The 23,759-nt window shown below is 34.5% G+C and overlaps 1 protein-coding gene across 1 annotated transcript in view; it reads right to left on the reverse strand.

The window, feature by feature from the left end:
- Positions 1–300: 300 nt before the first annotated feature.
- LOC105475614 (alkylglycerol monooxygenase) overlaps positions 301–23,759 on the reverse strand; it is a 423,463-nt gene continuing 400,004 nt past the window's right edge. Inside the window, exon 13 of the mRNA XM_011731037.3 lies at positions 301–759. Within this exon, the coding sequence (XP_011729339.2) occupies positions 715–759 (45 nt within the window). The 3' untranslated portion in view covers positions 301–714. The remainder of the gene's footprint in view (positions 760–23,759) is intronic.

A 23,759-nucleotide genomic window follows, 5' to 3' on the forward strand; every position in this document is an offset into this window, starting at 1 on the left:
AAGATATCAAAGGAAATATGTTCCAAATTAATGACTGTCTCCTTTCAAAGATCAGGTGATAATAATTCACTTAGTCTAGATAAAAAAGTCTAAATCATCCCATAACAAAATTCATGAATCAAAATTGAGAGATTACTATGGAATTATCACTAAGAATAACTTTTCTAAAATTATCGGTAATTGGATTTTATATTTCTATTTAAACAATATTCTTGTCAATATTTTAATGGAATCACATGTTCATTTTTCTCTAAAGTCTTTTAAATATTTTATTTTGTGGTTGTAAATTTAACTTCTAATTATTTTAATTTTTCAGTTTTGGAAATGTAGTAAAAATAGTTTTTTTAGAATCATCTGATTTCATGTTTATTTCCCATATCTTCAGGAATTTACAGTGTTTTCTTCACCCTTTTCTCCATTAGTGACATGCTTTTTCCCTCCCTCCTTCAATTCCTGCCATCCATATTCATATAATTTCCTTAGTTCTAAGCCATTGCTTGTAATTTGGATATACAACTACAAGGTTCATATTGGATTCTGTGTTTATTTCCTCCTCTCTGTTTAGAGCATCAGTCCTGCCTTTCTTGCCCTGAATCCTGCCAGTGCCACCCAAGTTTGCCTCTTGTCAGTGCTTCCTTCTCTGGCAGACATCTTCAGAGGAGAAAACAGGTGGCACCGATCCAAGCATGTGTGATAATAGACATGCCTGGTTTCCTAGGTAGGCAAAGAAGCAGCAGCTGTGGTTATATCTCCATGTAGCTGGGGAGAAGAAAGAAAGAAAAGGAAGAAATGAATTTAATGAAATTGAACAAACTCTTCAGTTTCCCCAAGTCACCAATACAATAGAAGATATGCTGGGTGAACTGCTTTTCTAAAACAAATTTTAATTTATTTTGTTATTATTAGTCACTTATCGGTGCCTATAAAACTGTTGTTTATCTATATGCTTGCTATGGACTTTGTGATAATTCCTTTGGATGTGTAATGTGTCTTAGTTCTTTACATAAAATAAAGCTTAGCTCTCTAATTGAGGCCAAGATTATTTCTTATTGTTTGTAAATAATTTTGGAATCAGTGATATTCAAGTAAAATATATATACAGTAAAAGTATATAAGTATATATATATATATCTCTATATGTGTATGTGTATATGTAGAAAAAAGAAAGTTACCCATTACATCTAATCCATGCCCCAGAAATAATCATTTGAAACAGTTTAAAATGTACCTTAAAACCAATTGTAATCTAAAATCTTAAAATTTTATAAATATGCTTTAAGAACATTAATATGTAGTAGAAGTAGACAAACAGCACTTAAATTAGCATAAATAAAGTCTGTTTATTAACAACTTGCTATAGCAAGGATGGCAGCCAATGTCACTTTGCTATAGATAGGGAGTCAGACAATGTTGCTTACATTTGGCAGATACTCAAAGGCAGTCAGGGTTGTCAAGAGTTTTATAGTGAAAAAAGGAAAGGCTTCCGGTTTCCCCTAATTGGAGGCTGTTTGAATGGGGGTGGTGGTGGGCTTACTGGAAGTGGGGCATCCTATGTGATTAGCTGGGAAGCATGTTTGGCTTTCTCTGGTTGATCCTGAGTTGGGGGCAGGTAAGAGAGGGGGAGAGGACAGGTGAGCTGAAGTCTTGGACCAAGTCAATCATCAAATTATGATTGGTACGTAAGTGTAGTTTGACTTCTGAAATTAGTTGCTGCAGAAGTTGTTGCTTGGTTTCCGGGGCTGGTTGCTAAAGGGTTGTAGGTCATCGTTCTCTTTTACTTATATTGCCTGCCATTGTTCAGTTGTATATCCAGCTTCTCAGTTAACATGTAAATCCATTTTATTTCTACTACGTAGTTTACCAAATTATTTCAGAGAACATGTATAGGAAATTAGAAATTAATAAAATATAGGAAGATAATTCTATGTGTTTCACATCACATTTAAATAAAAGAATCTTTTTCTGTGTGAAAAATAAGGAAAAGCAACTCATTCTGACCAATTTAATATTTCCCATTGTGGTGACTTATAATCACAGAAAAACAATCAGTGTTAGAAAGGTAAAGTCCATATTACTAAAAAGTCACTTAAAAATATATTCTTTAAAGATACCAGTTCTCCTAGGAACACAAATAAAGTATTAGTGGCCCACCACCTGGGGCCAGGAGGAAGTGTTTTCCCTCAGGAGTATAGAATTTCATATCCATCCAATTGCATTATGGGTGGTTTTGCCCTGCTTTGGAAGCATCTGGTGGAGACTGCTTCGCAAACAGGATATTGAACAAGAGTTCTGTTCTGGTATGACAATAACCACAGGGAGATTCTGCAAATACTCATTTAGTGATAGTGCCTGCTTAACTCAATACAGCCTTGTTGTCACTTGTCAGGTAAATCAAAGGCACATAGTGTGTATTAAATGCCTGATATTATCTAAGTGTATCAGCCATGCTCGAGTAATCCCAAAGGTTTAATTTAAAGAGGGAATTAGAAAGCCTGTATTGTATAAGACTTGGGGGTCTAGGACATATGTTCCAGAAATAGGAAATTGCAAAGTGATACATGCGATTCCTCCCCCTTTGCAATTTTAATATCTTAGTTTATTGGACATATGAATCAAACTAGAAATATAGTTTTATTTTATGATAGCGTAAAATATACTTAAAATTGCTCTCTGTCCACCCAGCTTTGTTTTCAAATTGTTATGATAATTATATTTCAGAACTCTTAATATTTATTTTCCATTTTTCTCTCATGTTTCAAAGCGGCATGTCTTTTAATCTCACAAATACCCCAGCTTTATTTTTTTTCTGACAATAGTCAAATTCTATTTTTATTATTTTTGTTCTTGTTTTTCTTTTTTCTCTCCTAGAACTAAAAATGATTTTCCAGAACAAGACATTTTCTTGAATGTTAATAGCACATTCTCAACATCTTTCTCCACTCCTCACTCTCCACTCAGTCCCCCTAAAAAATGATGAGCCCTGGACATTGTTTAAAACATTGTTCTAATATGATATTTCACAAAAAGGTTCTCTAATTGCTATAAAATGTGGCAAAGAATACTACACCACAAGAGGTGGACAAGGAAAGGAATAGTTGAAAATAGGGGAACAGATTAGGATACTAATATTTAAGTTATGTTAACTATATAATTGTTAGAATTAACACACTTTGCTATTGGTTTTATAGTGAAGAATATTTTGTGTTTGTTAAAATATTGCTTAAAGGAATACAGAAGTGAGAAAATACAGTGTTGAAATGATGACATCACTTTAATCTCAGTGATATGTCTGGCATTTATGTGTGTGCTATGTATATATACAAAGATATTTATCAGAAGTGAGTAATACATGAGCAATGCTTTTCATTCTTTTCTTGAGCACTCCATCTGCTCTATTGTTTGAAATAATTAACTTCCTTTAACGTAGAACCTTGGCTTATGAAAAAGAATTTTAAAAGATCAAAATAATTTATTAAGCTTTAAAAACTTTTGAGCTTCTAATTGCCAATAGCTATATTATTCTGTTCCAAATTTTTGCTTGTATTTGTGTGTGTGTGTGTGTGTGTGTGTGTGTGTGTGTGTGTGTATGAAACCACTTATGTAAAACAGGAGGCAAATTGGAAACACATATCAGAAGGAGGCGTTCTTTTCATAGCCTCATAGGAGTCTCAGTTTAAACAATGATTTCATCAACATAAAGAATCTTGTTGATCTGTAGAACAGTTTTCATCATTGATGAATAAAACAGTATTTTAGGAAGGGCATAAAATTGCTGAATCATTTGCAAAGTGGAGTCAGAGCTCCACAACTTAAAAGATAACAAGATGTAATGCTAGTCATCCTTTGGACTCCAGAACTGGGTTAAATTATATTAACTCCTGGCAGCACAGCTGCAACTTACAGACCTCAGTGCTTTTTTGTCCCTCTCCTTATCTCCATTCCAAGAAGGCATAAACAAATGAGTTGACTCTTGTTAGTGATCAGAAATAATGGCATGGACACCCCAAAGGTAAGTTGAAATCATTTCTGCCTAAACTATGGCACAAGTTGTGGATGATTACATAAATTGTTTGACTACTTGGCAGAATTTGTTTTTACTCTGCATTTTTCAGTGTTCCAGCGAGTAGTAGATGGCATATTCAAAACAGGACAGTTGGAGGCTAGTTCATTAAAGGGACAATTTATAAATGTAAGGATAAGATGTAGAGAAAACAGAAGAAAAGGTAGTACTGTGGACCTAGTAACAGAAAAGCTGTTATCACGCTTAGGCTCAAAAAGTCAAACAAATTCACACACACACACACACACACAACACACACACGGTAGGAGTAATTCCTGGCACGCATGGAAGCCAAAAGGAGAGAGTTGGGTAGAGCAAGCTGCCATGAGAACAACTGCCATCTTGAGTTGAGGAAATGGAACTGGCCTAAGGCAACCCCACAAAGAAGGATCTAGAGTAATAAAGATCCTGAATCCACTCTCCTGTCTGCCTCCAAGCTCCTGCTGGACTCACAATCATTCAAATCTTATCAGAAAGCAGGGAATTGGAACACTTGTAGCTGCATCCATACAGGCCAGCCTTCTGAGGCAGAGAGGAGTGGAGATGGGTGCAGAATGGATTTCAAGAGCCACACAGAAGATACCATGCAGCACTGGAATTATTACCTGGAAGACATCAAATCAAAATTACAAGAAGGCAACTCTGGTGTTCACTGATATTAGAGGAGTGTAAAAAATGTTAACTTTATTTAGGCATCCATGAATTCATTCAACAACTTATAGTTAACATTTAAATGAATAGTTCAATATTTCAGGCACTACTCTCAGAGTTGGGATTCAGTTTTTATGAAGCTGATGGTGTGGGAAGACAAATACCAATCAATTGATATCAGCTAATGGTAAGTGCTATAAAGACAATAGAAAAATCTGATGTGACTTAGGGTTGCAGGTTTCCTTTTAGGTACAATTGTCAATGAAGGTGTCTCTGAGGGGATGACACTAAGCTAAGTCCTGGAAGATAATACAAGCAAAGTGGATTTAACAACATGGAGGCAACTTGTGACATTAATTTAAAAATCTTGGGAAAGTGACCATGGCTGGAGATCAAATGGGGTGAGCTGAAAATAGAATGTGAATCAAGGCAATGAAGACTGTACTCAGATTTTAAGAAGGGAAAATTAAAACATAGATAAATAACAAAGATGATGCGAAGTCAAGGAAGGTTTTTCCCTTATTTGTTTTCATTTTACAGCAGAGAGTTGTTACAGCTTATTTGTCTGTCAAGAATGATCTGATTCAGAGACATGTGAAGAATTCAAGAGGAAAACCTCACAATTAGAAGTGTTAAGTCTTTAGAGAGGCAAGAGGGATGCAAGAGGGGAGCACAGTTGTAACGGTCAAACTTTGACAGAACCGTTTCACTATGAAAACAACTGAGAAGGGCAAGAATATGAATCCAGATATGGTAAGTGATTACATTTAGTGGGAAATTGAGCATTTCCGTGTAACTTATTCCTTTTTATCTATAAAGCTGTGTCAAATTAGCTATTTAGCTTTTTGAGAAAGTTTGAGGGAAGAATAAATGTGACATAATCCTGTATGAGAGTGGGAAAGAGTATGCTAGGAAATGATTGACAAGCAGTGCAATAACCTATTTAGGAATTGCAGGCATCACTTCGGGACGGTAGCTGTTCCTATTGTGTAAGTGTCTGTGGCAATATCCAGCTACTCAGGTAAAGACAAAATGAAAGTGGATGATTGTTTCCAACAACTGAACAGGTGGAGACAATAAACGAAGATGGCAAAAGTGCTGAAATGGTTTTAGTTGAGTAGTTATCATACGGATCATGGACTCTAAGGAAGTAGGGAGGGAAGACAACAGGGAAGAGAGAGAATGGAGAGAGAATACCATTAGTTGGAGGCTAAAATCATCAGTGAAAAAGGAATAAGGACCAAGAGGCAAGTCAGTGGCATCAGTAAAAATAGGTAAGTAATAAATTCAAAGATATATGGGTCAAAGGAGCTGGGATTTTTTTTTTTGTTTTTGAAGTATAAAACTGGACTTAAACAATTGAAGCTAGGCAGAGGATGGTGATATATAGGAAAGGTGATATCATCAAGGTTATAATTCCAAAAACTAAATTAGTAACTGTTTTGCCTTTGTTACCCCAGAATCCAACATTAACACAACCCAGGTGAGGGTGAGAACTTCCAGCAGCGACACAAGTTAGTTGTTCTGCCAGCCAAGTGCTCACTCACACAGCGCACCAACACTTCAAATGCCGTGGATCTAAAACTGAACACCTCATCATTGCTTCCAAACTGGCTTCTTTCCCCAAATAAACTGTTTCTGACAATTTTTCCAGTTCTTAAGCACATAAACTTTTGCACACTTCTCTGTTACGTTCCCTATATCATAAATACCGTTGAGAGTTTGAGAACATAATTTTTTAACTTTTATTTTAGGTTCGGAGATACATGTGCTGGTTTTTTACATGGGTAGATTACATGTTACAGGGGTTTGCTGTACAGATTATTTTATCACCCAGATAATAAGCGTAGTACCTAATAGGTATTATATTTTCTTTTTTCTTTTCTGAGATAGGTCTGACTCTCTCACCCAGGCTGGAGTACAGAGGCATGATTTTGGCTCACTGCAACCTTCACCTTCTGAGCTCAAGTGATCCTCCCACCTTAGCCTCCTGAGTAGCTGGGACCACAGGTGTGCACCACCATGCCCGGCTAGTTTTTGTTTCTTTTTGTTGTTTTTTTGTGTGTGTGTGTGTAGAAATGGGATTTCGCCATGTTGCCCAGGCTGGTCTCAAACTCCTGAGCTTATGCAATACACCACAATAGATATTTTCAATCCTCACTCTCCTCCCACCCTCCACCCTCAAGTAGGCCCTGGTGTCAGTTGTTCCCTTCTTTTTGCCCATGTGCACCCAAAGTTTAGCTCCCACTTAAAAGGGAGAACATGTGGAATTTGGTTTTCTCTTCCTTAATTAGTTGGCTTAGGATATTAACTGCCAGCTCCATCCATGTTGCTCCAAAGGACATTATTTCTTTCTTTATTATGGCTATGTAGTATCCCGTGGTTATATGTACCACATTTTCTTTATCTAGTCTACCATTGATGGACATTTAAGTTGATTCCATTCTTTTGGTGTTGTGAATAGTGGAGTGGGGGTTTTTGAGGAAGAAAGGGAAAGAAAGCAGTTTGACAGTGAAATTGGGGAACATAAAAGATTTTCTGCAAAACACTTCACATACACATAACTGAGAGCTAATGAAATGTGACTAGGGAATTAAATCTAATGAAGTCAACAGTGGAAACTTCTAGTTTACACATGAATGACATTCACATATTTTCAGTGAATATATAACTCCATGATAACTCTCCTTATTTCAAGATTATAGCTATTAAAAAAACTAAATTACTATCCATCTGATTCCAGGAATAAATTATTTTTACATAAGTAAATTTTAAATTATATATATATCATATGTAACATATATAATATATATTTTCAAGTATATGCATATAAGTGGAGAATAGCAGAGCTAATCAAAATTTGTTTATTAATTTTAATTAGTGAAAATTAATAACTCTAGTTAAACACTAACTAGATTTAGTGTGTTTGCACATGTGCGCGTGTGTGTGTGTTGCATATACATGTGCCTATAATTTTTTCTACCAAACTGGTAGTTAAAAAAATTTTTTAGCATGATACAAAGACTCATTATGAAAATGGAACCCAGGAAGCTATTGAAGCTGAAGAGAATCTTTGAACTGCCTCTCTGTTCAAGATACCCACACCCCTCTAAATGTGGAGAACATCACCTCTCAAATTAGCATCCACTGACTTGTCTTCATGGCTGTAACATTTACCATAATAAATGAAACAGCCATATATTTTGACTTTATGAGTTTGTCTTCAATATTTGGAAACAGGCTAGCTTAGAAAATGAATATAAAGGGTTTTTTTAATTAAAAAAACTGCATATTTAAATCACATAATGCTGCTGTAAAAATCTATAATTTTATAAATATTCATTAATATACTAGTATATCAAATAATAGAAACCTTAGAATAAGAAGAAATTATATCTGAACCAAAATCCTGTTCCTCAGAGGACTTTTAAATTGTTTCTGTTTTAATTTCTTCTGGTATTCATCTTTATATTTCCAGGTTATCTGCTTATTCCTCTATTTCTTAATATGTCGACTTTAGACAATATGCCAACTTTAAACAAATTCATTAATATTCCCATAGGAAAGATGAGGACTTTTTTTTCCTTTTACTTCCCCTTGTTCCAGCTGTTTTTCTTCAAATACTTGCTACTTATTATTTTAAGTATTCATTTTTAAAATTTTATATTTTTCAGTCATGTAATGAAACAACTATGTTTTATTCTCAACATTTAATGTTATATATTTCTTTTCTTTTCTTTTCTTGTTTTGTTTTGTTTGTTTTTTGAGACGGAGTTTCACTCTTGTTGCCCAGGCTGGAGTGCAATGGCGTGATCTCGGTTTACTGCAACCTCTGCCTCCTGGGTTCAAGTGATTCTCCTGCCTCAGCCTCCCTGGTAGCTGGGATTACAGGCATGTGCCACCACGCCAGACTAATTTAGTATTTTTAGTAGAGACAGGGTTTCTCCATGTTGGTCAGACTGGTTTCGAACTCCTGACCTCAAGTGATCTGCCTGCCTCGGCCTCCCAAAGTGCTGGGATTACAGGCATGAGCCACCGCATCTGGCCTAATATCATATCTTTATGTGTCACATTGTAAAAAAGGGCTACAAGCACCCCTACCCTTTCTTAGACCTTTCCTCCCTGCTTTTTATTTCCTAATTACTGTCAGTTGCACTATTCCATTTATATAATGACGGTATGTACACCCACATTCCCTTCTGCAGATGAGTCATCATTGCTTTAGCATTGGTTGACTCTAAAATCTGTAATTTTTCTTTTAAAGGAGTATTTACATTATTACTAAGATTCCATTCTGTCACTAATAGTGTGTTGGGATTATGTTCCTTCTCCATTGGGTCCAAAATCTCAGTCTCTGGAGCACCTGAAAATTGAAGTTCCCTGCATGAAGGAAAAATAATGTGTTTTCTTACAGTTCATAAATTGTTTTATGCCACATTTTGTTTGCTCTATACGAAAGCAATTAATTCCTAATAGGACCGCCTTTATTGTTGTGTAATGTGTATGTGTGTGTGTGTGTGTGTGTGTGTGCGCGCGCGTGCGTATTTGTTTTAAGAGTCTCTTGGTTTTATTTTCTTCCACTACCTATCTCTTATCAAGTTCTCCCCCTCCAGAATCCTCCTGTGGGATGTTTTACCATCTAGCTGTGCTATGTCCTACAGAGGTTTCCCTACACTGAAATTCTAGCCTAAAGACTGTTCTCTAGGTTCCATGACTTCCTGTTCTTTAGTTTAATTCTTTGGCTTGCCAAATCCTGTTTTCATAAGATGCCAATAAGATATTCCACAGAATGTAAGATTCTCTGGTCTTCCGTGTCTGAGAGTGATTTATTTATTTACATTCCACAGTTGGTTGCGCATTTTCTGACTATAGAAGCCTAGGTTCAAAATTATTTTCTCTTAGAATTTGAAAGCCTTCATCCACAGCCTTCAAGTATTCATGGTTTCTGATATTTCTTACACATTTGTCAGTAACTTGTATCTCTAGAAAACTTTGCATATTCTTTTCATCAGTGCAGTTCAGAAACTTCTGAATGATATATACTGAAACAATTTTTTATGCATTTTACTGGGAAGCTCCTGGATACTTTTTACCTGATAACTTATTCTCTTCAGTCATGAATATTTCTCTTTTATTTTTATTTATTTTTCCCTATCTGTAGTTTTTTGATTTCTGTTATTCAAATCGCTAACAGTTAGTTTAGTGTTGTACTTTCAGTACTGTAGAGAATGTTGAAGAATAAATTGTTCCTCAGGGATTTGGGGAAAGTTTTAGAGGAAAGAGGGCTTGACAGGAATCCTGAAACAGATGGCAAAGGTTGTGATGCAGTGGTGGTCGAGGTGAACGTGTAAAATCAAGTGCAGACCAGCATACAAACCAAAGATGGAAGTTAATGGATAGGTTCATTTTTTTCATGAAAGAGTTTTATAGCGGAAGATTAGCAGGAATGATGATTCGCAAGAACTATTATGATCATGTTGAGGAGCTCCTTGAGTTCAAGCCCCAGAATAAATATCACCATATGTAAGGGAATGTCAGTGAATGTTTTTAAGCTGGGGAGTGAAATGACTAAAAGTACATTTAAAAGAGCAGAATGATAGGTTAAGGAGGAGAGAGAGGGTGGAGATGAGGAAAGAGGCAATGAAACAATATAGAAGGCTTTAACTGAAACAACTGCTCTCCCTGCTCTATTGTTTGATGAGAATGGCAGTCCCGTCATCACTTCTGAGTCTACAACACTCTCCGGCCCTTTGCTTAAGCCATATCCTGGCCCTCAAAGCTATTATCCTCTATTTCCCCCCAGATAATACTGTACACCCACTTCAGATCTAGCTAAGCTCTCTTGTTCCTCCATTCACTATCTCACCAGCCCCTCAAAAAGTTAGAATTGCCCTCTCCTCTTGGATGACATTTCCTTTTTTTAGTACATCTATTATTGGTACCTTTAGCTTGCATAACTGTTACTTATTCTGAACCCGTTCCTTTCCAAAGTCCTGGAGCCAGGGCACTTTGTTTCATTCTCAGAAAAACTTTGTGCAATTGAAGTTAGAAAGTAATGGCGAGGTACATTTTGTATAGGTCTCATGACTTTACTGTCTCCTGGATGATTTAAGTAGAGTTAAACACAAAGCATGTAATGTAATTAAATTCCACTGTGCCACTTGGATAGGCTAAATCATAATCCTGACATCCCAAATATTGTTTGTATTCTGAAACAATGATCTGCTGAATCAGTAGTCATCAAGTTTAGTGATATAAAATAAGATTTCAATTATCTATGTGAGAAAAATATCCTATCCAAAAATACATAAAATAACCTGAAAGCATTTAAAACTATCTGTATTTCTAGGCACTACATAGCAGCACATAAAACCAAGAGTCACTTAAGCTGAGAGAAGCCGAATAAACCATTATCTAAATGCCAATGCTTCAATACTTACCCGTTCACAAATAATGTATAGCCTGAGACGGTAACATATCAATTAGCTTTAATAAGGTTGATCAATAGAAAATTAAATCTTTTTGAATGAAGACAAAATGCCCATGGAGACTTTGCATAATAAAATAAATGTAAGACCTGAGTCTAGAAATAAAATTCTCAAAAATTGTAAGTTGACTTTTTCATTTAGTTCTTAACAACCTTATTAGGTAATATTTGACACATTATAAACATTATGTATATTTATATATACTACATATATCACATAAGTAACTTATAAAGCTTAATAATAAAATAAATAACCTCCCTGAACTAACCACCCAAATTAAGATCTAGAGCATTCTTGACACCTAAATTTCTATCTGTGTCTTCCTATCTGCTCTTCTTCCTACTCTCAACCAATTAACCACTTTCTGGAATTTTAATTTATCACCCACTTGCCATGTTATTATCACATAAAATACGTAACTCCAGGTAACAGATACTTTTAACTTTGTTTCTGAGTTCTCTAAAATGGTATTATGGTGAACAATGTCATCTTTGACTTGCTTTATCCACTTGCAATTATTTCTACATTTCATCAACATTTAGTATATATAGTTGTTCATTCATTTTTCACTGCTTATAGTATTCTCCTGAAAAGGGGGCTTTTAATTGATTCCAATATTTTATTCTTTCTTTAACTTTTATTTTAGGTTCTGGGGGACTTGTGCAGGTTTGTTACATAGGTAAACTCATGTCATGGAGGTTTGTTATACAGATTATTTTGTCTCCCAGGTACTAAGCCTAGTACTCATTAGTTATTTGTTCTGCTCCTCTCTCTCTCCTCCCACTCTCCACCCTTAAGTAGGCCCCAGTGTCTGTTGTCCCCTTATTTGTGTTCGTGAGTTCTCATCAGTTAGCTCTCAATTTTTTACTCTTGGTAGTGACATTATAGATTATTTTTTCTTCTGATGGTCAGGTATTAGAGTTGTTTAGGGGCAAGGAGTTGGTACATATTGAAATAGAATTGCTGGATCATTTGGTATATGAATGATTAATCTTACGAGATTGTGCCAAATTTCTTTCCAATATATTCCTTTGCACCACTGCACTCCAGGCTGGGCTACAAAGCTGCTAGACCCTGTCTCAGAAGACAAATAATAATAATAATAATAATAATAATAATAATAATACAGTATGTAAGTTAGCATTGATTCATTTTCTTGACATTAGTCAGCATTTAATACAACCATATATAAATACAATGTATAGAATAAATTAAATATGTTAGAACCTTATAATGGTAGGAAATAGAATACAAGTAGGGTTTCAGGCTAAGAAGAAGTAAAACTGGACATAAAAAGGAGATTTGCACTTGGCAAAAATAAAGTTATAAACTACATATTAGCTATAGGAAATAAAATATAAATTATAAAAATATAATATCAAAAGTATAAACATTTGCCATAAAATGTAGAAAAAAGTTTCATTCAGGCATTTCAGACTGAGCTCCAAGAAATTAAAGCAATAATGAATAAAAATTAATTTGGTTAAGTACACCAAATTAGGCTTATACATACAGGCCACTCCACAGAAACCCCTGACATCATGCATTGTAAATCTGATGGACCAACATGCTATTATTGCCCTAACAAATGTGACACGCTGAGGTGGTGCTCAATTTGTCTACCCAATAGATTTGGCTAGATTTCTTACCCATCCCTTCTCAAATTCCTTCCCTTTACCATAAACATGGCATGACCCACTGGATGCCAACATCTAACTAACTGAACTTGCAGACTGTAGTAAACTCAGAAGTACTTTAACAGTAAAAGGCATTTTGGACAATAATAAGTAAATATTTACACTTTAAATATTTGGTGTTTGGTACTATGGGTATATTCAGAAATATTTAAAAATGTATTTCCATTCAGTGAAACAAGATGAACAGACGGAGTTGGCACTGAAGTTTTTTGTTTGTTTGCTTGTTTTGTTTTAGTTTTTGTTTTTTTACTTAAAACACATGTAGAACATATACAGCAATAGTTTCTGACACTATAGAACAGCTTGCTCATTAAAACTTCATGTTTTCTTAGAATGGAGGGAATGATGGTAAGATTTTGAGAATAACTTTAGTCATCGTGAACAAAGCTATTGCTGTACTAATCATTTTGTGAATGCTCAAATAGGATAGATGGCTCAGGAATTAGAAAGCCAGCACATTGTACATCTTAAAAACTTATAAGTAGCATGCATTGAAAATTATACATTTCAATAGGAATCTTTAAGGTATAAACAAATTATCACAACACATGTATTTGGTGTTGTTGACAATCATTGACTTATTGAACTATTTTAAATTTTTACTAGCTGGCCACTATAAAAAGATACATATCAGTGTTAAATTTGAATATCATATTTACAAATGTGTGTCTTTCAAATGCACAAACTCGTCAGACCAGAAAGGCAATTAGATTCTGTGGGGTTTTTTTCTTAAGTCTAGAAACTTAGCTAACATTGGTGTTATTAGGCAGATGCATAATGCCTAATATATTCAGTCAGTCAAACATTTCATAAGATAATCCAAAAAAAATGCACAGGTCTGACTTTTTTCAATAGCATCATATAATCTTTGATTTATATAGAATAATGATGTTTTAATTACTTAAATAGTAGAATACTTTTCCCAATCTTTTTGACAGAGTAGAAACTGAAAAAATTAAAAAACAGTAATTAAATATCTCTGTTTACTTGTTATGCAGAAAAGCATAAGAAATGCAAATGAGAAAAATAAATAAAAAGAGATATGTGAAGAGGAATTTTCGGAAATCCTTAACACCTTAACATGTATATGTGTTTAGAGTATGGTACTTAAGTATGTGCATGCACATTTTTAGTCAGGAACAATAAATGCTTCCAAAGTACATTATATTTACCTCTAGTTGCACTTCTTCAGTTGTAATGATATTTTACATGACTGTCTGCCCTTGCTGCTTTACAGCAGGCTACAAAGTTTTAATTATATCACCATTTAAATGTCAAGATGTTCTGTATACATACTGGTGTTAGGAATTACGTCTGTGTCTGATTTCCAATGGAGGCAGAACAAGTAGCATAACTTTCATTTTTAAAAATTATTATTATTATTATTATTATTATTATTATTATTATTATTATTATTTTTGAGATGGAGTCTCACTCTGTTGTCCAGGCTGGAGTGCAGTGGCACGATCTCAGCTCACTGCAAGCTCCGCTTCCTGGGTTCACGCCATTCTCCCGCCTCACCCTCCCAAGTAGCTGGGACTACAGGCGCCCGCCACCACACCTGGCTAATTTTTTGTATTTTTAGTGGAAATGGGGTTTCACCTTGTTAGTCAGAATGGTCTCCCTCTCTTAACCTCCCAAAGTGCTGGGATTACAGGCGTGACCCACCGCGCCTGGCTGGCATAACTTTATTTTCATCAATAGTGTCAAAATATTACCTGCCTATTGCCCTATACTTTTGCAAAAAGATGAGGTAAAATAGTAAATAAATGTATTATGTCTTACTTGCCATTTTCAACTTGTTTCCTATTAATAGTATTTGAAAAGGTAATTGCTTCCTGAATACCTACAAAATGAAGAATGATTATAAAAATCCTATAAAATAAAATAGCACACAGTTATTTAAAAAGATATTTAAAATAAATGAAAATACTGTCTCATAGTATGAATACAATAAAAATTCACGATTTTCATAAATATGTAGGTATGTAGATATGTAAGCTTATATGTTCAAAGTAAACAACAGAATAGAAATATATCAAGATATTAATGATGACTATCTTAAGATAGTACTATTATGGGTAATTGTTTTTACTGTATTTTTGGTATTTTTAACCCTTTAAACTCTAGTGTTTTAAAGGAAAAATAAATTTTATGTTTACCTTATTTTAGAGTAAATTACTTTTCACCTTTCACGTATTTCCATAAACTTCACAATGTCAGCCTCCATTATGCCCACAGTAGAAGATACAAAGGTTATTACTCGTAGGTTTTTGATGATATTCTTTAACAGATATGTAATCATCATTACACAATTACGCCATACAAACTGAACACTATAACCTATATCTACTTTCTTCCAAAGCAGAACAAATTAGAAAACTCTAATTTCATCTTCAAATGTTTGGTGTAATATACTCTAAAGTATTGTTTATAATTATCTCAAAGGCAAGTTTATGTTAGCAATGAAGTAGAAGGTATTTGATTGTTAAAATGTTTATGCAATTACGTTTTACTTAAGAAAATTAAACAATTTTTATTCATAGAATGAGTTGATTTATTCAGTGCATTTTAATATTAAAAACTAACAAAACATAGATCTAATCCTTCACTCAAAATATAGCTAACAAATAAAAATCTACTATAGCACAGTTAATATAACCACATGATTCATTCTAATATACTTTTATAATATTTGAAATATAACCATTTAATCTTATTAAATAAAGTTTATGTTATGAAGTATGTATTTTCAGATTCTTGGAAACCAATTCTGAAAGGTTAATATTTTCTTATTGTAAATTTAGCTTATTCAGAAACAGGTTTTTTAAAATAAGAATATAAATAATTTATATATGAAACACCAGGCTTAATGTAGGGCTCAAATATTGTAATTCCAAATGAATTACTGAAAGAAAGAAAAATGTGATAGAATTATTAGTGTTGCATGAAAACTAGGCTTAAATATTGTATAACTTAATCATTTCCTAGACCTAGCTCTACAAAGATTACAAAGTGATTTTGTCTAGACAAAGAAAGCAATCAGCTACTTTTTTTGGTCAAAGTACCAAAGTACTCTTTGTTAAAATGAAGTAATTATATATGTTAGTTGTCTTAGCTGAGTCTCCATTCCAGTTTTATTAAAACTAAAACCAACAAGCATTCTCTATTTTTCTTGTTATTACTTAAAGTTACCTGTATATTTGAACAGGGCACAAGAATTTAACCTTTAAAGTACATGCTTTCTTTTTGGAGGACAAGGGCTTCACAGATGCAAGTATCACCACAAAACATTCCCTGCAGATTCCTCTAGTGCATTCATGATCGTGGTATCATCTTCTAAAATATAAAGTAGCATCTGAAAATCAGTGAAGTATTGACAACATAAAAAGGAGTTAACACTATATTCAGTGAAATGTAAAGATTTAAATAGTGTTTACAATAATGAGTTTCAGTATGCCAATAAATTAACATATGTATTTTTTATAACCACTTTATTATTTAGGATATACATTCCACAAAATGTTAAAAAATACGTACCAAAAAAAAAAAAAAAAAACCCACAATGGCTTAAAGAATAACAAAGTGCTCTGCGTGTGTCTGAAGTCCCAGCTTCTCCCCTCTTGTTGCTTGGCCTTCTATGGGGTGCCTCCTCCTCAGGGTCCAAGGTGGCTTATGCATGGCTCAGGACCACACCCCAACCTTAGAGAAGCAGGAGGGCAGTCAGTAACACACTCCTGTCTTTTATATACACATCCTAGAAATTGTACCCTGTATTAGTCTGTTCTCACGCTGCTAATAATGACACACCCAAGACTGGGTAATTTATAAAGGAAAGAGGTTTAATGAACTCAATTAAGTCCACAATTCCAGACAGCTGGGGAGGCCTCACAATCATGGCAGAAGATGAAGGATGAGCAAAGGGACATCGTACATGGTGGCAGGCAAGAGAGAGCACGTGCAGGGGATCTCCCCTTTATAAAACCATTAGATCTTGTGAGACTTATTCACTATGCCAAGGACAGCACAGGAAAGACCCGCCTCCACAATTCAATTACCTCCCACCCCATGACACACGGGAATTATGGGAGCTACAATTCAAGATGAGATTTGGGTGGGGTCACAGCCAAACCATATCATACCCATTATCTTTTAATGGATTTCCTTGCCAGAACTTAAATTTCAGAGCTACAACCAACTACCAAGGAGACTGAAAAATGTAGGCTCCATTTTGGGTGGCTGTGTGACTAGTTAAAAATAAGGAACTCTGTCTCTATCAAAGAGGGAAAAATACATACTAAGAGAAACCTACTAGCCTCTGCCGTAGTCAGACGTACACAGACTGTAAAAGGCAAGTCCCTGAAAAACTGTAATGGTAAAAAAAAGTACTGAAACATAAAATCGTGTCTTGATTTGGAGATTATACCTGTACTAGCCTGAGCATTACTATTTTGACTATTATTCAGTATAAAATATGCTTGTCATAGCATCAAATTGAGGTGTCAATTTTGGAATATTTTCCAATCACTTAAGAGGGGAGGCTCAAACTAAAGCGGTGGTAAAGTGTATCAGAAGGAATCATTTACAATAGTATTAATTTTATTTTTAAAATACTTACTATTTATTTAGACTTAGTTAACTTTTTCCTTATTTGCCTTACTATTCCTTTTTATATTTTGGCCCTTCGTGGTGGAAATATTCTCCTTCTGCCTAAAGCACATATTTTAGATTTTCTGTTAGGGTAGATTTGTTAGTTAGTGGTAAATCTCTTATGAGTAAAATGTATTTTGCTCTTATTCTTCAAATATAGGTTTGTGGACATAGAGTTCTAGGTTTACAGTTATTTTCTATTTTTTTCAACTTTTATTTTAGGTTCAATGAGTTCATGTTCAGGTTTGTTACACGGGTAAATTGTATGCCACTGGGGTTTGGTGTACAAGTGATTTCATCACCCAGGTAGAGAGCATAGTACCCTGTACATGGTTTTTTGACCCTCACCCTCCTCCCATGGATCACCCTCAAGTGGGCCCTGGTATCCATTGTTCCTCTCTTTATATTCATGTGTACTCAAGGTTTAGTTCCCACCTATAAGTGGGAATTCATGCACTATTTGGTTTTCCGTTCTTTTATTAATTTGCTTGGGATACTGGCTGCATCCATGTTGCAAATGACATGATTCCATTTCTTATGGCTGCATATAGTATTCCATGGTGTATATGTACCATATTTTCTTTATCCAATCCACTGTTGATGAGTATCTAGGCTGATTCCATGTCTTTGCTATTATGAATAGTGCTGGGATTAACATATAAGTGGATGTGTCTTTTTGGTAAAACAATGTATATTTTGGGAAGTATATACCCAGGAATTAGATTACTGGGTCAAATGGTGGTTCTGTTTCTTTGAGAAAACTCCAAACTGCTGTCCACGGTGGCTAAAATAATTAACATTCTCAGCAACATATATAAGCATTCCCTTTTCCCCACAACCTCACCTTGCTAATATCTGTTATTTTCTGACTTTTTAACCATAGCCATTCTAACCAGTGTGAGAGAGTATCTCGTTGTAATTTTAATTTGCATTTCCCTAATGATTAGTAATGTTGAGAATTATTTTATATGCATTTGCCATGTATATATCTTTTTTTGAGAAATATCTATTCATGTCCTTTGCACACTTTTTTAATGAAATCGTTTATTTTGGCTCGTTGATTTAACTTCCTCATATATTCTGGATATGGGACCTTTGTTGAATGCATGGTTTGTTAATATTTTCTCCCATGCTGTAGGTTGTATGTTTACTCTGTTGATCATTTCTTTTAGCATGCAGAAGCTCTTTAGTTTAATTAGGTCCCACTTACCTATTTTGTTTTTGTTGCAATTACCTTTGGAGACTTCATCATGAAATCCTTGCCAAGGCCAACATCCACAAAAATATTTTCTAGCTTTTCTTCTAGGGTTTTTATGGTTTTAGGTCTTACATTTAAGCTTTTAATCTATCATGAGTTGATTTTATTATATGGTAAAAGGAAGGGATCCAGTTTTAATCTGTATATGTTTAGCTAGTTACCACAATACCATTTATTGACTAGGGAGTCTTTTCCCCTATTGCTTTCTATTGCCCATTTTGTCAAAGATCAGATAGTTGTAAATGTGTGGCTTTATTTCTGGGTTCTCTAACCTGTTCTATTGGTCTATGTGTCTGCATGGTACCAGTACCATGCTGTTTTGGTTATTACAGCCTTGTAGTATAGTTTGGAGACAGGTAGTGTCATGCCTCCAGCTTTGCTCTTTTTGCTTAGGATTGCTTTGGTTATTTGGGCTGTTCTTTGGTTTTATATGTATTTTAGAATACTTTTTCTTAATTCTGTGGAAAAAAAATGATGTTGGTAATTTGATAGGAATAACATTGAATCTGTAAATTGCTTCAGGCAACATGGACATTTTAACAAAACTGATTATTCCTATCTTAGGGCATGGAATGTGTTTCCATTTGTTTGTGTCATGTCTGATTTGTTTCATTAGGGTTTAGATCTTTCACCTCCCTGGTTAGCTGCATTTTTTGGTATTTTATTCTTTTTGTGGTTATTATGAATGGGATTGCATTCTTGATTTGGCCCTCCGCTCAGACATTATTGGTCCAAGTAGCATAGAAATGCTATTGATGTTTCTATATTTATTTCATACCCTGAAGCTTTACTGAAGTTGTTTTTAAGTTATAGGAACCTTTGGATAGACTATGAGGTTTCCTAGGTACAGAATCATATCATCTGTGAAGAGAGATAGTTTTCCTTCCTCTCTTCCTATTTGGATGCCTTTTATTTATTTATCTTGCCTGATTGCTCTGGCTAGGACTTCCAGTATTGTGATAAATAGGAATGAATGCTGAGAAGGGACATTCTTGTCTTATTCCTGTTTTCTGGCGGAATGCTTCCAGCTTTTGGCCAGTTAGTATGATGTTGGTTGTGGTTTTGTCATAGGTGGCTCTTATTATTTTGAGGTATGTTCCTTCAATAGCTAGTTTGTTGAGGGTTTTTAACATAAAAGGATGTTGAATTTTTTTGAAAGCCTTTTTCTGCATCTATCGAGATCATCAAGTGGTTTTTGTTTTTAGCTCTGCTTATGTGATGAAACACATGTATTGATTTGCACACATTGAAACAACCTTGCGTCTCAAGAATAAAGCCTACCTGATCATGGTGAATTTGCTTTTTAATTTACAGTTGGATTTGATTTGCTACTATTTTATTGAGGATTTGGTGCCTATGTTCATCAGGGATAACAGCTTGAAGTTTTCTTTTCTTTTGTGTCTCTACCAGGTTTTGTTAGTATCAGAATGATGCTGGCCTCATAGAATGAATTAGGAGATAATCCCTCCTCCTTGATTTTTTTTTGAAACATATCGGTAGTATTGGTACCAGTTCTTCTTTATATGTCTGGTAGAATTTGGCTGTGAATCTTTCTGGCCCAGCACTTTCTCTGGTTGGTACATTTCAATTTCAGAATTAGTTGTTGATCTGTTCAGGATTACAATTTCTTCCTTGTTCAGTCTTGGGAGGTTGTATATCTCTGGGAATGTATTTATTTCTCATAGGTTCTCTAGTTCGTGTACATAGAAGTGTTCACAATAGTTTCTAAGTTTTGTTTGCTTGTTTGTTTTATCCTGTTGGGTCAGTGATAATTTCTCCATTGTCATTTATAATCATGTTTATTTGAATCTTCTCTATTTTTTCTTTATTAATCAAGCTAGTGGGCAATCCATGTTATTTATTCATTCAAAGAACAAGCTTTTGGTTTCAGTGATCTTTTGTATGGATTTTTGCATCTCATTTGTGTTCAGTTCATCGCTCGTTGTGGTTTTCTCTTTTTCTGCTCGCTTTGGGGTTGGTTTGCTCTTGTTTCCTAAGTTCCTCTAGGTGTGACGTTAGATTTGAGATCTTTCTAACTTCTTTCTGTAGGTGTTCAGCACTATAAACTTTTCTTTTAACACTGCTTTTGCAGTATCTAAGAGATTCTGGTATGTTATGTCTTTGTTTTCATTAGTTTTAAAGAATTATTTATTTCTGTCTTCATTTAATTGTTTATGCAGAAGTGACTCAGAAGCAGTTTGTTTAATTTCCATGTAATTTTATGGTTTTGAGAAATATTCCTGGTGTTGATTTCTATTTTTATTGTGTTGTGGTGTGAGAGTATGATTTGTAGGATTTGGATCTTTTTAAAAATCTGTTGAGAATTGCTTTATGGCAGAGCATATGGTCCATTTCAGAATATGTGGTGTGTGCACGTGGGAAGAATGTGTATTCTGTTGTTGTTGAGTGATGTATTCTGCAGATACTTGTTAGGTCCATTTGGTCAGTGTTAACTTTAGGTCCCTAACATCTTTGTTACTTTTCTGTTTCAGTGATCTGTCTAACAGTTACTGGTCTTTTAGGTCTGAGATTCTTTCTTCAGGTTAGTCTGTTCTGTTTCTAGTGCTTCCAATTGCATTCTGAAATTTCTGTAGCAGGGTGTTGAAATTTCCCAAATATTGTCTAGTTATTTAAGTCTCTTCGTAGGTCCCTAAGAACTTCTTTAGTGAATATGGGTGCTCCCATGTTGGCTACATACATAGTTAAGATAGTTAAATCTTTTGAATTGAACATTTTGTTATTATGTAACACAATGCCCTTCTTTGTCCTTTTTGATCATTGTTGGTTTAAAGTCTGTTTTGTGTCAAATAAAAATAGCAACGCTCTTTTGTTTTGTTTTGTTTTTGTTTTCTTTTAAAACTTTTATAAGTTTATTTGAACAGATAGAAATTCATGAATTGGGCAGCATTAAACGGTAAGAAGTTCAGGGCTGCAATGAAGGTATGCAATGGTAAAACGTTTTTTTTAATTTATTTTTTATTTCAATAAGTTTTTGGGGAACAAGTGATGTTTGGTTACATGAATAAGTTCATGTAAGATTTTGGTGCACCCGTCACCCAAGCAGTGTACATTGTACCCAGTGTGTAGTCTTTTATCCTCCAAACCCCTCCCACACTTTCACCTGACTTTCCAAAGTCCATTGTTTAATTCATATGCCTTTGCATCCTCATAGCTTAGCTTCCAATTATGAGTGAGAATATATGATGTTTGACTTTTCATTCCTGAGTTACTTAACTTAAAATAATAGTCTACAATTTCATCTAGGTTGCTGTGAATGCCATTATTTCATTCCTATTTATGGCTGAGTAGTATTCCATGGTATAAATATACAACATTTTCTTTATCCACTCATTGTTTAATGGGCATTTGGGCTGGTTCCATATTTTTGCAGTTGCAAACTATGCTGCTATAAAGGTGTATGTGCAAGTATCTTTTTTGTATAATGACTTCTTTTTCTCTAGATAAATAGCTAGTAGTGAGATTGCTAGATCAATTGGTAGATCTGCTTTTAGTACTTTAAGGAATCTCTACACTGCTTTCCATAGGGGTCATACTAGTTTGCATTTTCACCAACAGTGTAAAAGTGTTCTCTTTTCACCACATTCATGCTAACATCTATTATTTTTTGATTTTGGCCATTCTTGCAGGAGTGAGGTGGTATCATGTGGTTTTGATTTGGATTTCCCTGATAATTAGTGATGTCGAGCATTTTCCCATATGTTTGTTGGCCACTTGTATATCTTCTTTTGAGAATTGTCTGTTCATTTCCTTAGCTTGGTTTTTGATGGGATTTTTTTTTCTTGCCAATTTGTTTAAATTCTTTGTAGATTCTGGATATTAGTCCTTTGTTGGATGTATAGATTGTGAGGATCTTCCCCCAAACTGTAGTTATCTGTTAACTCTGATGATTATTTCTTTCCCTTTGCAGGAGCATTTTAGTTTAATTAAGTTCCATATATTTATCTTTATTTTTGTTGTGTTTGCTTTTGTGTTTTTGATCATGAAGGCTTTGCTTAAGCCAAAGGCTAGAAGGGTTTTTCCAATATTATCTTCCAGAATGTTTAGGATTTGGGGTCTTAGATTTAAGTCTTTGATCCATTTTGAGTTGATTTTTGTATAAGATAAGAGATAAGGATCCAGTTTCATTCTTCTACATATGGCTTGTCAATTATCCCAGCACCATTCGTTGAAACAGGGTGTCCTTTCCTCACTTCGTATTTTTGTTTGCTTTGTTGAAGATGAGTTGACTGTAAGTATTTGAGTTTATTTCTGGGTTCTCTATTCTGTTTTATTGGCATATGTGCCTATTTTTATATCAGAATCATGCTGTTTTGGTGACTATGGCCTTATAGTATAGTTTGAAATCAGGTAATGTGATGCCTCCAGATTTATTCTTTTGGCTTGGTCTTGCTTTTGGCTCTGCAAACTCTTTTTTGGTTCCATATGAATGTTAGGATTCTTTTTCTAGTTCTGTGAAGAATGATGGTCGTATTTTGATACAAATTTTAATGGTGCTATTTTGATGATGGTATTTGATGGACATTGAATTTGTAGATTACTTTTGGCAATATAGTCATTTTTACAATATTGATTCTACCCATCCATAAGGATGCTCACTTTGACTACTTCTATTCAACATAGTACTGGAAATCCTAGCCAGATCAGTCAAGCAAGAGAAATAAGTCAAAGGCATCCAAATTGGTAAAGAGGAAATCAGACTGTTACTGTTTTTTGATGATATGATCATATACCTAGAAAACCCTAAAGACTCATCCAAAAAATCTCCTAGAACTGGTAAATGAATTCAGCAAAGTTTCAGAATAGAAAATTAATGTACACAAATTAGTAGCTCTGCTATATACCAACAGAGACCAAACTGAGAATCAAATCAAGAACTCAACCCCTTTTACAATAGTTGCAAAAAATAATAATAAAATACTTAGGAATATACCTAA

The sequence above is a fragment of the Macaca nemestrina genome, chromosome 4, assembly GCF_043159975.1.
Source record: "Macaca nemestrina isolate mMacNem1 chromosome 4, mMacNem.hap1, whole genome shotgun sequence".
Lineage (NCBI taxonomy): Eukaryota > Metazoa > Chordata > Mammalia > Primates > Cercopithecidae > Macaca > Macaca nemestrina.